Source organism: Lissotriton vulgaris, chromosome 6 (genome assembly GCF_964263255.1).
Source record: "Lissotriton vulgaris chromosome 6, aLisVul1.2, whole genome shotgun sequence".
NCBI lineage: Eukaryota > Metazoa > Chordata > Amphibia > Caudata > Salamandridae > Lissotriton > Lissotriton vulgaris.
The window spans coordinates 1,496,549,353-1,496,563,886 of record NC_141694.1 but is presented as its reverse complement, the minus strand read 5'-3'; the positions used below and the strand labels follow the sequence as shown (position 1 = coordinate 1,496,563,886).

The 14,534-nt window shown below is 46.3% G+C and overlaps 1 protein-coding gene across 5 annotated transcripts in view; it reads left to right on the top strand.

The window, feature by feature from the left end:
- MTIF2 (mitochondrial translational initiation factor 2) overlaps positions 1-14,534 on the top strand; it is a 370,558-nt gene that overhangs the window by 35,228 nt on the left and 320,796 nt on the right. For 2 of the 5 annotated variants that reach the window (XM_086927656.1, XM_086927657.1), the window contains 2 exons: positions 11,018-11,246; positions 13,295-13,430. In XM_086927656.1, coding sequence (XP_086783782.1) covers positions 11,025-11,246; positions 13,295-13,430 — 358 coding nt within the window. In that variant the 5' untranslated portion in view covers positions 11,018-11,024. The remainder of the gene's footprint in view (positions 1-11,017; positions 11,247-13,294; positions 13,431-14,534) is intronic. The other 3 variants (XM_086927658.1, XM_086927655.1, XM_086927659.1) reach the window with 3 other exon arrangements.

Sequence of the window (14,534 nt, the reverse complement as noted above, 5' to 3'; positions counted from 1 at the left end):
ATACCAGTCTATACGGAGATGACTCAGGGGCGGGGGGGGGGACAAAAGAGGGTGACATAGCCCTACCACTGCCTCAATGAGGGGCAGTGAGAGAGACCATCCTGGAGCACTGTGTGATTTCACTGTTCCACAGAGCCAACAGATCTCCTGTGGTATCATACTAACGCAACTTGAGAGATACTACCTGGTGTACTGTGAGATATACACCGCCTGTGAGGGACCCATGCCACGAATCAGACTGGGCGACTAGAAGGGGATCACGTGTGGAGAAACGCGAGCGGCTGCGTCCGACACCCTAGAATCCAGCTTGCAGGCGGCGGCGAGTACCGCCGGTCCCCTCCAGCCCCAATCAAAGCTAGTTGGATAAATTGTAAAATGACCGGTGGAAAGAACGCAAAGGGGTCCCATCAGACGAAGATAGACAAATTTGAGCAAGCAAAGGAGCCCGAAGCCCTGGCAAGCTCTCCGGACCAAATGGCCTCCGACGTCCCATAGGCACCAGATGAAGCCGCTTTATCTCTTTGTGACATCATGGCAGCCATACAACGAGTTCATACTGAGTTGGAACTTCGCACGAAAGAAGTCTCCCTGATGCGGACTGATCTACGCAACTAGGGTCTCGCGTCGAGGAAGTGAAAGACTCAACGACCACCTTACTGCAGAATGTCTCAAAATGTCTCAAGACGCAAGTTGGAGAACTAGAGGCCTCAAACAGATTTTTGGAAGAGCGACTGGAAGATTATGAGGGCAGATCCAAATGAACGAATGTCTGAATTTTGGGGTTCCAGTAGGCGCAGAAGAACAGGCTACAGTCCTGTTCGTGGAGGAACTCGTCCTCAAGTACCTCCAACGTAGCGGACTCTCCAAGTTCATCTCCATGGAAAGAGCACACAGAGTACCGGGAGGTCGCCCTCAGGCTGTAGCACAGCCACGCCCCCTGCTTGCCCGGCTTTTTCACTTCAGAGATCATGATTAAATTCTCCGAACTTTGCTATGGAAACTTAAGTTTAGGTATGCCACGTTGCACCTCTTGATTTGGTTGATGGGCTCAATGTGGGTGAGAAGCAATAGTCTAAGTGGATCCAATGACAAGGGTTGGGGAGGGGAGGAAAAGACTCATACACATATATGAGCGTAGGAACAGGAACAGAGATCCCAGAGCTTCGCCTCCTATCCTGGAACGTTAACGGACTGGGGGACAAAATTAAAATAGGAGTAGTGCTCTAATACATCAAGTGACACTCTCACGACATCATTCTATTGCAGAAAATACATCTTTTATGTAATGCATGTATAAGGCACTTGGCCGTTGGGGCTACAAAATGGTGGTACACGTGAGCTACACTTCCAGCTCCTGGGGACGGGTATCCTCCTTAAAAATGCTTCCCACTTTCAGTTAATAAGACCAGGACAGACAAACAGGGCAGATACACTACTCAGAAGAGCACATGGGAAGAGGGGAAGATCAACATTATATCTGTCTATGTACCTCCAGCTTGCATAATGACACTCTCCCGGACACTTAATGATACTATGGACCAACATCCCCCTAAACGGACTATCCCTCCCAAAACCCAAGTAGCAGAGTTTTTAGCTGCACTGGAAACTGTGGATGGCCAGAAGATTATTCACTCCTCTTCACAATACTTCAATGTCCACTCCAGGGCCCACTGTGGCATGTCTAGCATTGACCAGCTCATTTCATCTGCCTCTTTCTAGACAAGTTTTTTGGTGTGCGACACCTAGCGAGGGGTATATCGCACTATTCTCCTGTGTGGCACAGATACTGTTAAGGCTCTCCACGAGTGAGGGACACAATGTCTATAGATCCCTGACTCCTCAAACTTCCAGAAATACGTAAGGGACTCCTAACACAGGCAACCCCCTATTTCAACAAAAATGAGCTTTCACTGACGCTTTGGGAAGCCTACAAGACAGTATTCAGAGGTCACGCCCTGTCACTGATGGTAGGACATAAACAGGATAGATGTGCCACAGTAGGTGTGCTTGAGCAGGAGATTCTGAAGCTGGAAGCCCAGGTAGTGCAGGATATACAACTAGACACACAACACAGCTTACGCTTGAAACAACAAGAGTACAGGGATGTAGTTGCAGAAGTGGTTAGGACTAAGTACAAAGCTACACAGCAACAGGTGTATGAACTGGGAGACCGAACAGGAAAGTTGTTTGCCTGGCTAGATAGAGGTGATCGCCTGAACTGATGGGTGGCGGGATAAAGTCGCCAAACTGAGAGCACGTAAGTGATCCACAAGCTATCGCAGACACTTTCGCAATCTATTATTCTAAACTATAGACTTTTGACGGGAATGGCTTGGATCAAGTCTACCTAACCTTCTTAACGGTTAGTCCTCTCCTGACCCTTTCTCCTGATGAGGTGACGGTTGTAGAGAGAGACCTCCCAGAGAAGAAAGTGAAACAGGCCATTTGAGCACTGCAGCCAGGCAAAGCAACGGGACCAATGGCACGCCTATAGAACTATATAAACTCACAGCACACACTTTAGGGCCCTACCTCCTGAAAGTGTTCAAAGAAAGTAGGAAAATGGCCACACTCCCAGAGGAACAGAGACTCGCCTTGGTGGTTATAATACAAGAGGAGGGTAGACCACTGGAACAATGTGCCTCTTACAGGCTCATTTCCCTATGGAATGCAGAAGCAAAGATCCTAGCCAAGCTCTTGGCAGTATGTTTAATCCCACAAAACTGGTCCATCCAGACCAATCGGGGTTTATTCCCAGTCGCAATACAGTGCTAAATCTGCACTGATTCCATGGGGTCCTGGGTCAGGCACAAAAAATCAACGTAGATGCGGCGATCCTGTCTCTCAATGCCCACATGGCCTTTGACACCATGGAGTGACAACATCTCTTTGCTGTACTCCGCCACATGGGCATCGGCCTGTGATTTTTGTCTTTGCTGCGACTATATTCAAAGCCTTGGGCGCATGTGGTGGTAAACGGAAGAGCGTCCAGGGTTTCCCCCCTTGTCGTGGAACACGGCAGGGCTGCCCAATATCTCCCCTAATATTTGCACTGATCCTCAAACCTCTGGCGGCGTGGGTCAGAGGAAACCCCCTGAGCTGTGGCCTGCTATAGACGGAATCTCGTTCTATGCCAACAATATTCTTCTCTATGTGGCCTCCCTCAGGTCTACCATCCCCAGACTGATGAGCATCCTGTTGAACTTTGGGGATTACTCTGGACATCCGATTAATTGGACCACATCAGTGATATTTGTCCTGCACGGTCCGACACCACACCCCCCTCCAGGATGTGAGTCCCATGTCGCAACAGAGAGTTTTCTATACCTGGGCATCCATGTTACCACTGATCCAAAGGTATTCACAACTAAAGATCTGCTTTGTCTCTTGAATGTCTTAAAAGTTATGATCCAATTGGAGATCTATCCTTCTTTCTTTATTAGGAAGAGCAGCACTCTTTAAAATGATGGCACTGCCCCACTTTTTCTACGTGCTACAGAACACCCCCTTTCCAGTACCGGACAAATATTTTAAAGCAATAAATAGCAAAATCGGGACCCTGTTGTGGGATGGCGGCTCCCCACACATTGCTCTGGTGAAATTGGCCCCCGGGTGGTAAAACGGAGGGATAGCCCTCCCAGATTTACAATCATACTATAGAGCAGCGCAGTTAACGACTGTCAACCACTGGGTCCACCAGCCCAGGGGGGAGCCAGCCTGTCCTATAGACGGCCTGGTTCTCCAACCGGGAGGATACCGCTGATCACAATACACTGATCCACGCTGTCTTTCTCTGGAAGGACCAACAGCTCTAATGGTCACTCTCTGGCACACAACTTTGCGAAAACTGGGGTGCGAAAAGAAGATAATACGGGCCATGCATGCCTCTGTGGGACGCTGAGCTCCTGGGCACTATGGCAAAAAGGTAGGGATGTGAGAAATGGAATTTGATAGGGATCTCGCCACGAGGGACCTGTGTACAGCCGAAGGGGTGATTCCATTTCCAGACTTTTAAAAAAAACCTACAAGTCCCCCGCCCCCCACCCTCCCAGAGGCCTTCTGCTATTTTCAAATCTGACATGCCCTCCAGGCAGTATTACCTCCCTGGTGAAAACCTACCATTGGAGGACAGACTACTGGAGAAGCATCTCACCACCAAAGTCATTGATCTTACATATCAAAAACGTATAAATAATTTCCTAGACACTCTCATCCAGCTCCGAAAACGTTGGGATACAGACATGGAAGATTTGCAGGATGAAGACTTGTCAGAAGCCCTGGCTTCACCATGGAAATTTGCTGTGCGACCTAAAATACTGCACACAGTCTATGTTTCCTGTACCACACGGGTAAAAATGGGAAGACAGACAGACCCAATGTGTCTCCGGAAATGTGAACAAGTAGGAACCTTTTTCCATATCCTGTCGGGATGCACAAACATCCAAACCTATTGGGAGTGGTGCTATCATGCATGGGCAAGGTCACTGGAATTAACATGTTTCTTTCTGCCAAATGGTGCCTCCTTAACATTTGGGATGTCACTGACCTGTCAGGGGCTGACCAAACCTGGATTACACTTGGTATGATGTTATGCTATGTTACAAGGGTATTTGTAGAGTGCACAGCTACTCGGCTGAGTGTCCCAGTGCTAGGGGAGTGTGACAGGCTGAATTAAATAGGAAAACGCTGGGCTATTGCTGGAACAGCCAAGTTTTTAGGGCCTTCCTGAAGGGGAGGAGATCATACGTCTGTCTTAAGGTACGGCGCATGCAGTTCCAAAGTTTGGCAACTTGTACTTGAAAAGATCGACCTCCTATTCGAGAGTGGAGGAACACGGGGGTGCTTACTCGCGACAGGGACGAGCAACGCAGAGAGCGCCACAGATGATAGAACTGGACTCTTTTCCTAAGATATGGGGCTCCGGTATCATGTAGGGCCTTAAAGGCCAACACAAGAGCTTTGAAATAGATCCTCTTGCAGATCGGGAGCCAGTGAAGAGATTTCAAGTGGGGAGACATCCGCGTCCTGGGACCAAGTAAAAGTATTGCCCTGGCTGCAGTGTTTTGGACCACCTGGAGGCGGGCGATTAAGTATTCCGGTAGTTCAAGGTATAGAATATTTACATAGTCCAGCCTGGATCCGATCAAGGCCTGGACCACGGTTTTCCTGTGGTTGGCCAGGAGAAGGGGCAGGAACTGTTTTAGCATTTTCAGGAAGCTGAAACATTGTCCGGCTACTGCTTGAATCTGGGATTTCATATTTAGGGTGTCGCCCAGTTTCACTCCCAAGTTTTTAACTGACCTGACCGCGGTAGTGGGTGCATGCATGTCCTGTGGCCACTAGCTGCACCACATATTGTTAGGGGGCAGACCAAAGAAAATAATTTCCGATTTGTCGGTGTTCCATTTCAGTTGATTTAGCTGGAGCCAGGCAAACATCTCAGATAAACCAGAGTTGATCACTTCGCCATTGAAATCCGTGTCCTCGTCGCAGGTGAAGAGCAGCTGCGTTTCGTCTGTGTACAACACTATTTTTACTCCATGGGACGCAGCCAGATTCACTAAGGGGGACATGTAAATACGATGGTAGCCAAACAAAATATCTCACAGATGTGGGGGTAGCAACAACTCCATCCCTTGGCGATTTGGAAGAGGGACTTAGATTGGCGCATGGTTGCGGAGAGATCTGTGTATTTAAGTAGGGGATGCTCCAAAAAAATGGGAGATCTGGGGAAAGTGGAATGCATATAGAGGGAGCCAATGCGCGGTTCGAGAGCTAGGGCTCAAGATTATATAATGCAGGAATACGCAATATGATAGGGCTCTGGGTAAGGAATGTATTATCCTGTATGCTCGACTTTTACCATGTATATGTGTAAAGGACTGTTGGCTTGCTAATTGGTACTTACCAACCGTATATCACAGAGTTGATTTTCTCGCTCTGCTCATTAATTCCAGCGTGAGCGCTATTCATGCAGCGCTTGTTTTGTGGCAGCTCCTGATTTTTAATTACCCGTTTTTGTATTTTATTTAAATCTTGTTTTCATAGTTATTCCTTGTTCTTACCTGCCTGGCCTCGCATACCCCCACCTCTGCCATCACACTTGCACCTTAATTCTGGCAAATCACCGCGTTTTGCGGGTCCTTCGCCCCTGACTCGTGGCGGCCATCTTGGGTGAGTGGGTCCCAGCGCGTGAGCAAGTCCTCTCTCTATTTCGTTAGAGTACTTCGGTAGCCATGCTAACGCGCAGCGGCCACGCGCAGCGGGGACGCCGGACTGACGCCGGAGTTACGCCAGAGTTCAGCCCGTCTGTGCCCGCCCGGGCCCAGACGGGCTCAGGGCTGGTCCTCATGTCCGATCCACTGGAGCCACCTCACACCCGTATTGGGTATAGGAGGGAGGAACTCATGTCTTGGCGGTCTGTGAAATTCACCACATGCAGATTCGCCCACGAAGGAGGACAACCGTTCCTGCCTTGCGGGGCCTGTATTGTGGGTCAGGACAGGGCCCCTGACAAATCGGTGCTCTCAATAGCTTTGTTGAACTGCCGGTCTTTACCCAGTCACGCCACAGAAATTAACTCCCTCATTCTGGACCACAAGTTGGATGTGTTATTTTTAACAGAGACCTGGATTTCCTCCTGCTCAGGCCCTGACATGGTTAGAGCACTTCCTCCCGGCTTTCTTATATCACATCTAGACAGACCTGTGGGCGGGGAGGAGGAATTGCCATCCTTTATAGGGATACGCTAGTTTGTAAGGTTCAGGACGTAGGGATGAGCGATTGCGAGAGCTGTCAGTTCTCTCTTCGCTTGTCACCCACTGCGTCCTTGGCGGGCCTTCTGATCTATCGTCCACCTGGGACTTTGGGGAATTTTCTTAATTCCTTCTTAGAAACAGTCGCGCTCCTTGCCTCCTCTACTGGTAACTTTGTAGCTTTGGGTGATTTTAACATCCACTTCGATGACCCCTCCAACTCTCTGGGAGTAGATCTGCAAGGCGATCTTAAAGCATTTGGGATCAACTTGGCTAACTCGGGTGCCACACATGGGAAGGGTCACTTGTTGGACCCTATATTTTCAAACTCGGATTGCCTCAAAGTACTACCAACGTTGGCTATGCCTTGGACAGACCATTTCATGGTGCCTGCCCAGTGGCAGTTTGATGTCCCAGTGGCACCAGCTCCCAGGGTACACACGGTGGAAAGAACCTGGTCCAGGCTCCCAGTGGACACCTGGGCGGTACATCTGGAGGCGTACCGGCCTCCCCCTGGGTCCAATCCGTTAGTTGCTGATGAGAACTTAAACATCTGGCTCACTAATTCGCTTGATGCTCTCCTCCCCAAGAAGAAACAACTTACCAGGGGTAAGAGAGTGGGATCTGCGCCCTGGTACACACCTGAGCTGAGAACTCTGAGGAAGGGCTGCAAGAGGCTGGAGCGGACCTGGAGGAAAGATTGGAGCGAAACGAGCCGGAGAGAATATCGGGCGGCTCTTAGTGCCTACAAATCCGCAATTCGGGTAGCGAAATCTGTGTTCTTTGAGGAGAGAATAGGCTCTTCGGCCAACTCCTCGAAAGAATCGTTTAGGGTCATCAAAGAACTCTTAAACTCCCGAACCTCAGGTCGTTCACGACAATCCACGTGAGAAATGTTCAGAACTTGCCTCCTTTTTTAAGACCAAAATAGATAACATCTTGGCATCTCTCCCCCGGCTAGCCCAGGAGACCCCCTCCGGTGGTAACCCAGGTTCTCAGCCCAGGGTGCGGTCAGCGGAGTTGGTTTCTTTCGGCCCTGCCACTGTGGAAGAAGTTCTCGCAGTCCTGACGGCCATGAAAAGTGGTTCTCCGAAAGACCCTGCACCAATGAAATATCTGAAGCAGGTAGCCTCCACCATCGGCGGCCCAGTGACGGACCTTATAAATCTATCTTTCACCCAAGGAGTGGTGCCCCCCAGTTGGAAGGGAGCGGTTGTCAAGGCTCTCTTGAAGAAGCCTAACTTGGACCCCGCCGACCTTGCCAACTTTAGGCCTATTTCCCTGCTCCCCGGCCTTAGTAAGGTGGCGGAGAAGTTAGTGAATAGTCGCCTATCGGGCTTTCTGGAGTCCAACTCCCTTCTGGGTGACTCCCAAACGGGCTTTCGCCCCGGTCAGGGGACCGATACTGCCCTGCTGGCAGTCGTGGAGAATGCCAGGAACATTTTGGATTCAGGGGGATCGGTGGCAGTGATCCTCCTGGACCTCAGTGCGGCATTTGACACCGTAGACCATCAGGTGCTTCTCCAACGGCTGTCGGGGGTGGGGGTCTCCGGGATGGCCCTGAAGTGGTTTGCTTCCTTTTTGGAAGGCCGGACGTTTGAGGTGTGGGAAGGCCACGAGAAGTCATCATCAGTCCCTCTCCAGTGTGGTGTGCCACAAGGCTCATCGCTGAGCCCTACTTTAATTAACATTTACATGGCCCCACTGGAGAGTGTGGTACTGCCTCTGGGTATCAAGATCATCAGCTATGCTGATGATACTCAGTTGGTGGTAGGGCTTCCCCAGTCGGCTTACCATCCCGACCGGCTGCACACGTGTTTGGCTAAGATCTTTACGTGGATTTGTAGCTCAGCACTCAAGCTTAACGGCTCAAAAACGGAACTGATGATGTTGGGGAACTCCCCTCCCTCCTTATCACCTAGCAGCTGGCCCAGCTGCCTGGGAGCAGCACCCACCCCCAAACAGGAGATCAAGAGTCTGGGGGTGTGGTTGGAGCAGGACCTTTCCTTCAAGACACACACTAAAAAGACCGCAGGCGTGTGTTTCGGTCTGCTCCGGTCAGCCCGGAAGATCTTACCACTCCTCCCAGTGGCCTCTAGGAGGTTACTCATCCAGGGGCTCATCATCTCACGGCTGGATTTCAGTAACGCGTTGTTTCTGGGGGGCCCAGAATCCACCCTAAACAAACTGCAGCAAGTGCAGAACGCGGCCGCCAGGCTCCTGATGGACCTTCCCAGGCATCAGTCGGCTCGCCCTGCGCTGAAGGCGCTGCACTGGCTCCCTGTCAGAGAGAGGGTGAAATTCAAAGCACTCTGTATGGCCCACAAAAGTCTGCAGGGGAAAGGCCCACCTATCCTACGGGATATGGTTCAATCTTATAAGGCCTCCCGCGCCCTCCGCTCAGACCATCAACATCTGCTGCAAGTTACGAGGGTAAGGAAGTCAAGAACCGGTGGCAGAAGATTCTCCATAAATGTGGCCACACTGTGGAACTCTCTTCCTCTGTACTTGCGCTCGGAAACGAGCTTCTTACGTTTCCGCAAACTTTTAAAAACTCATCTGTTCCCTGCCTAATTCCTGTGTCTCTTGTTTTGGCGCTTCTTTCTGGAGGAGCGCGGGGATGCCCAAGGGTAACCAGGCGCGATATAAAACTCATTAATAATAATAATAATAATAATAATTGTATAATAATCAGACATATGTGTGAGGCACTCTCTGTGCCTTGGTTGTCAACAATAAAACTATGTTGTGAAAAAAGAAAATAATCAGACGTATGCAATGTGGTGGATAACCTTATGTTAATAAAAATAAAAAATAAAAAACTAAATCTTTTTCTTTATAAAAGCTTAATTTCTGTTCAATTTTCAACTCTCTGTGCAACAGCAGTCTCAAAAATGTAATCTCAAAAAGTCTCTATTTTATTCAAGGTGGTTCTTGTTCTGTTTCAAACTCTGCATCGGATTCACTCTCAAACTTGTTCTGGCACTGATTCACAAATATATACTCAAAACCAGTTACATCATCATCTTCTTCCCAAACTATAGCTAAATACACTCACTCAGAAGAGGCATATTTTTGATTTGGAACTCTCTTTCTGCCTGATCTCCTTGTCTTTGCCAGTTAACTTCCATTTGTCTCCGAATCTGTTTGTCTCTCATTCTGATCCTCTGGTTCAGTGTTTTTTGCAAGTTTTCTTCCTTAGAATATCTTCTTCAAATGTTTCCCTTTCAGCAGCAGTCTTTATTAGAGGTTCTTCACTCTCCACGGAACTTCGGCTTGAGCTCAAACATGAACTTGAACTCAGATCATCTTTGTTTGCTCTGTTCATTGTGAACTTTTTCTTCCCTTTGAGGGTATTTGTAACTTTGATCTGTAAGTGCAACTTCTCACTGTTTGGATCCGAGACTGCTACTTTTTGCTGCTACTCATACCTTTCTCTTTTGCACTGCAACAGCTCTTCACTCTGATCTCGATTCTGAAAATTGTACTTCAGGAATTTCTGGTTTTTAGTCCCAACCAAAGGCCCTGCAAACATTATGGGACGAGATTCTAGAGAGCAGTGAATATTATAGTATCCAATATCAAAACATTCCTAAAGAGGCAGCAGCTCTCCGGCTCAGCTGAGAGCTAATACTATAATATTCACTGCACTCTAGAATCTTGCCAAACGATGCTTTGCTGGGACTTTGGTTGGCATTGTATTTTTGCCCATAACTTTGCTTGGGGTGGTCCTAGGAGAATTCGACTACCACCAAATCGTTGAGCATGATATGCTGTTTGTGTTCAACACATCTGCTTGGTCCTCCCGCTAGGTTAGGGGGGACCCCAAAATCATCACCTCTCTCATTGCCTAATATTTTTCAAAGCTCACTTTTGTGAATTGGTTATATGCTTTTAAGCATGTAATGGTAAAGTTGTTTTATCAAAGGGTTGTGGGTGCAGTAGCTAACTCTGCTACGTTGCTGAGTCTGAGTTTTTTGCATGAATTCCGTGTTTTCAATGTAATGGGTAGTAAACAAATCTCCACAACCTCTGCTATATACCTCTTTGCCAATTTCCTCTGTATGGCCATATAACTAATACTGGTATATCCTCCATGCAAGGTAATTACTCAGAAAACAGACATTTATTAACCCTTCCAGATTTATGATCATCAAATTTTCAATCTGTATGTACACTTCTACATAATACTTTTATATGATGAGTGCAAATCTCCTGCACTTCAGTGTTCATCATGTGCCCTTGTTTTTCCCTATTTCCAGGTAGAAAATGAGCGGGGGAATTCTGCTGAGACTGGAAACGCTGGTGCAGTTCAACAGTGCTTGTCGACAGCTCCATGCTTTGGTTTCTAGAAAATCTCAAAGGTCTCAGTGGAGACCTATACAATCGATGTACCCCATAAGTGCTACCCATCAGGGTCCACCACTGTGGCAAAAAGATACCCTTCTCTGTGTAGCACTAACACAGTACAGACTTCTGGCTACAAAACAGGTATTTTCACGGCAATGCCATTGCTTTTTTTGCTTTTTATGTATGTACACTGGACCTAAATGAGATTAATCTTGTGTGAGGTACATATTAAGGTGCAGTATAAACTCTGTGAGAAAAATAGATATACAAAGTTTGATAATCTGTAAAATGATATTGGGACTCATTTAAACTCTGGTCATTTAACTTAAAACTGTCTGCCATCTTTGCAATATTGTCTCCCCAGTGTGGCTCCCACTTACATTTGGGAGCCTCTTCTGGTGTAAATTGGTTTGTTACTACATGTCTGCTGTGTCAGCATGTCAAAAACTTTCATCGCTGATGTTATTCCTAAAAAATACAGCTCCAAGCGGGTGCGCATCTTCAGGAATATCATAGCTAATGTCCCCAGTGACACACCTATTGGGGCATGTTTTCAAACTTTCTCTCGGGCACCTCAGTGTTTTACAGTCTTGATAGAAAGTACACCAAGTCAGCCAATGTTGTGTCTATTGTAAGTAGATTCCTGATGATCGAGTTGGGGTTTTTGCCATTGGGAGCTTCAAAGGAGGTGGGGCAACAAAGAGAATGGTGGATGAGACATCCGCATTATTTGCAGCGGCTCTATTATTCGGTTAATGACTCCTTCTAAATGAGGGTTCCAGTGAAACATGTTAGAGAAAAACATGCAAAATAAGAAGGTTTCGGACATCAGTACTAGTGTTGAGCAAAGATGGCTACTGGGGTGAACAGTCCACTATTAAACTTAGAAACTAAATGATATTGCAGACCAGGATGATATCCGTGAAAAGAACCAATATTCATGGAATGATGGGTATGGGCGAGCTAACTAAGCATGGAAGCTCACTGACATGCTGGCTCAAGACAGTAAGTGTATAAAATGCGCTTATTAAGGTGGCTAACAACACTTGACGTATAGTAAGTTGTAAAATAGTAAAGGGAATCGAACAATCATGCAAGCATGTCCACAAGCAACATAAAACATAAATATAGTATAACCTAATAACCAACCAGTTAGCAGATTCGACTAGAGTAGAATAGATGTTGTGCTTTGGTGAATGCAAACATACGGTGTGTTATGGTGAGTGCAGGTCTAGATTTACAATGTGTGTTATGGTGATGTGTAGTAGGAATATAGCACTTTACTACGCGTGCTATTACCGCGCAGTAGGTTACATCGCGGTCGTTACAACAACCGCGTTGTTACCACTTGTGGCTTTACATCGCAAGTCATTTCAACGACTTGCGCTAGATGGCATGCTGGACTTAGGAATAGTGTAAATTACTATTCCTACTATAGTTGGCGCAACAGCAGAGAATGTGTTCGATTTAAAATCCAACACATTACCTGATGTTGCACGCCACCTAACATAAGTCGTAGAAACAACTTGCGATGTAAAGCCACGCGTGGTAACAACGCGGTCGTTGTAATGACCGCGTTGTTACCTACCTGCGTGGTAACAGCAGTGTTGTAAACGCTGTTTCCCATGCAGTTTGTGCTAACTTGAATTGCTACCACTGTGGCAAAAAGACACCATTCTCTTTGTAGCACTGACACCGTACAGCCTTCTGGCTACAAAACAGCTGATAGTTGTACATTTTTTTTGTATAGGTTTCTAAACAAAAACATAATTAATTGTGTAAATCTGTATATCGCAATAAAGGATAATATTTTTATGACAGACTATTTTGTCAGTGTCTTCTTATAGTACCTGCTGGAAACAGCGAATATGTTTTCATACAGATACTGTGTTCAGTTTGCTACCAAAAGTAGTGATTGTCTTTTTAAACTTTGAGCGTTCCACCTTTAATGAACACAACGCACACTTGTTATATGTTTTTCATCAGTGCACAGTAAGTTTTTGATAACAAAGAAAATGAGTTTCAGCAAAATATTACATAAGTTTCTTGACATCCAGCCATATCCTCGCCCAATCAATGTTGTAGGTCAGAGGGAATCTCAGTGCTAAACCTTCCAGGTGAGGGCAGTGTTGGCCATCAACATACATCCTGTTTCCATACTTTTGATATATTTAAAGTGCTTTCCACAGGATTCTGTTTTTAAGGGAAAAGATCAGAAGAAATATAAACTACCTCAAGTAAAACCAAAGCAGGCGAAGCAGGAGGTGGAGATTAGGCACAACATGACTATTGAAGACCTTGCCAGGGCTATGGATAAAGACATTGGTGAGTAGTTCCCCCCGTGTGTGTTTGTACATATATTCATAAAGATTAAATACTTTGAAGCCAATAGTCCTGCTGATGCATATTTGCCTGAAAATTATGTTCAAGTCAATCATTCCAGTGTTTCCTTTTTGATAATGTTTCAAAATGGTGGATGAAATCTTAAAATGAATCCCAACTGTTTGCTTGTCATTTGTTGCTTGGCGAATGATAGAGGAGGATGCCAGTACTGCAGCAAATACTACTTCATTCAATCAGGAGCTGTTGCTCCATGTCACCCCACTTAGTGGTTGAACAGGAGGATTGTAGGAGAGCACTATATTATCAGGGTATCCTACTGTAGGATCCTTTAGTGAGAAACAACAATCAAAATTGATCTCTGGTGGCGGTGCTTCTAAACAATATTGACATTTGTGTTATATGTTAATTTATTGAGAAATCCTTGCAAATTAGACATGCTAACATGAATATCATTTATAAAACACTGTTGTTCTAGACGTCTCCATAACTAGTTCCAGTGTAGTAAATGCACACATTCTGAATTTGTTATTATTTTATTGTATATAGAACTGAGTGTCTTGCTTTCATGCAGATTCACAGAAGGTAGTAGAAATAGAAGAATCTACTCTGCGGGTCTGCTATTTGTTGGTGAGTGACCCGTTACTTCATGAGAATATCTGATGCCCACTCTCGAGTAGGACACGTAAATAGGATCACCTACAAGGAATACCTGCGTCAGAACTGCAAAGTCGATGTTTGGGGATGGGGATACCATTCAGAGCTCCATTTTCTACACTATTTTTAAATTAGTGCAACAATTGCATTGTGAAGACCAGAATACCATGTTTGAAGTTTTAAAGCAGCCAGTACATTGATGATTGACATGCAGTTGGACTTGGATCAGCGTACTTAAGTCATCAGACAACAGCGAAGGGATTGAACAAAAATAGTATTTTTGTCAATTGTCTTCATAGCCAAACTGGTCTATAAAAAAGCATGTACACTTTCCTCCCAATGTATTGTAACCTATGATATATGGGCCTTTGTTCTCAAGAAGAACATTCCCAGGAGTTGGAAAGGCCTGATCAACAATGTTGACACTGAACA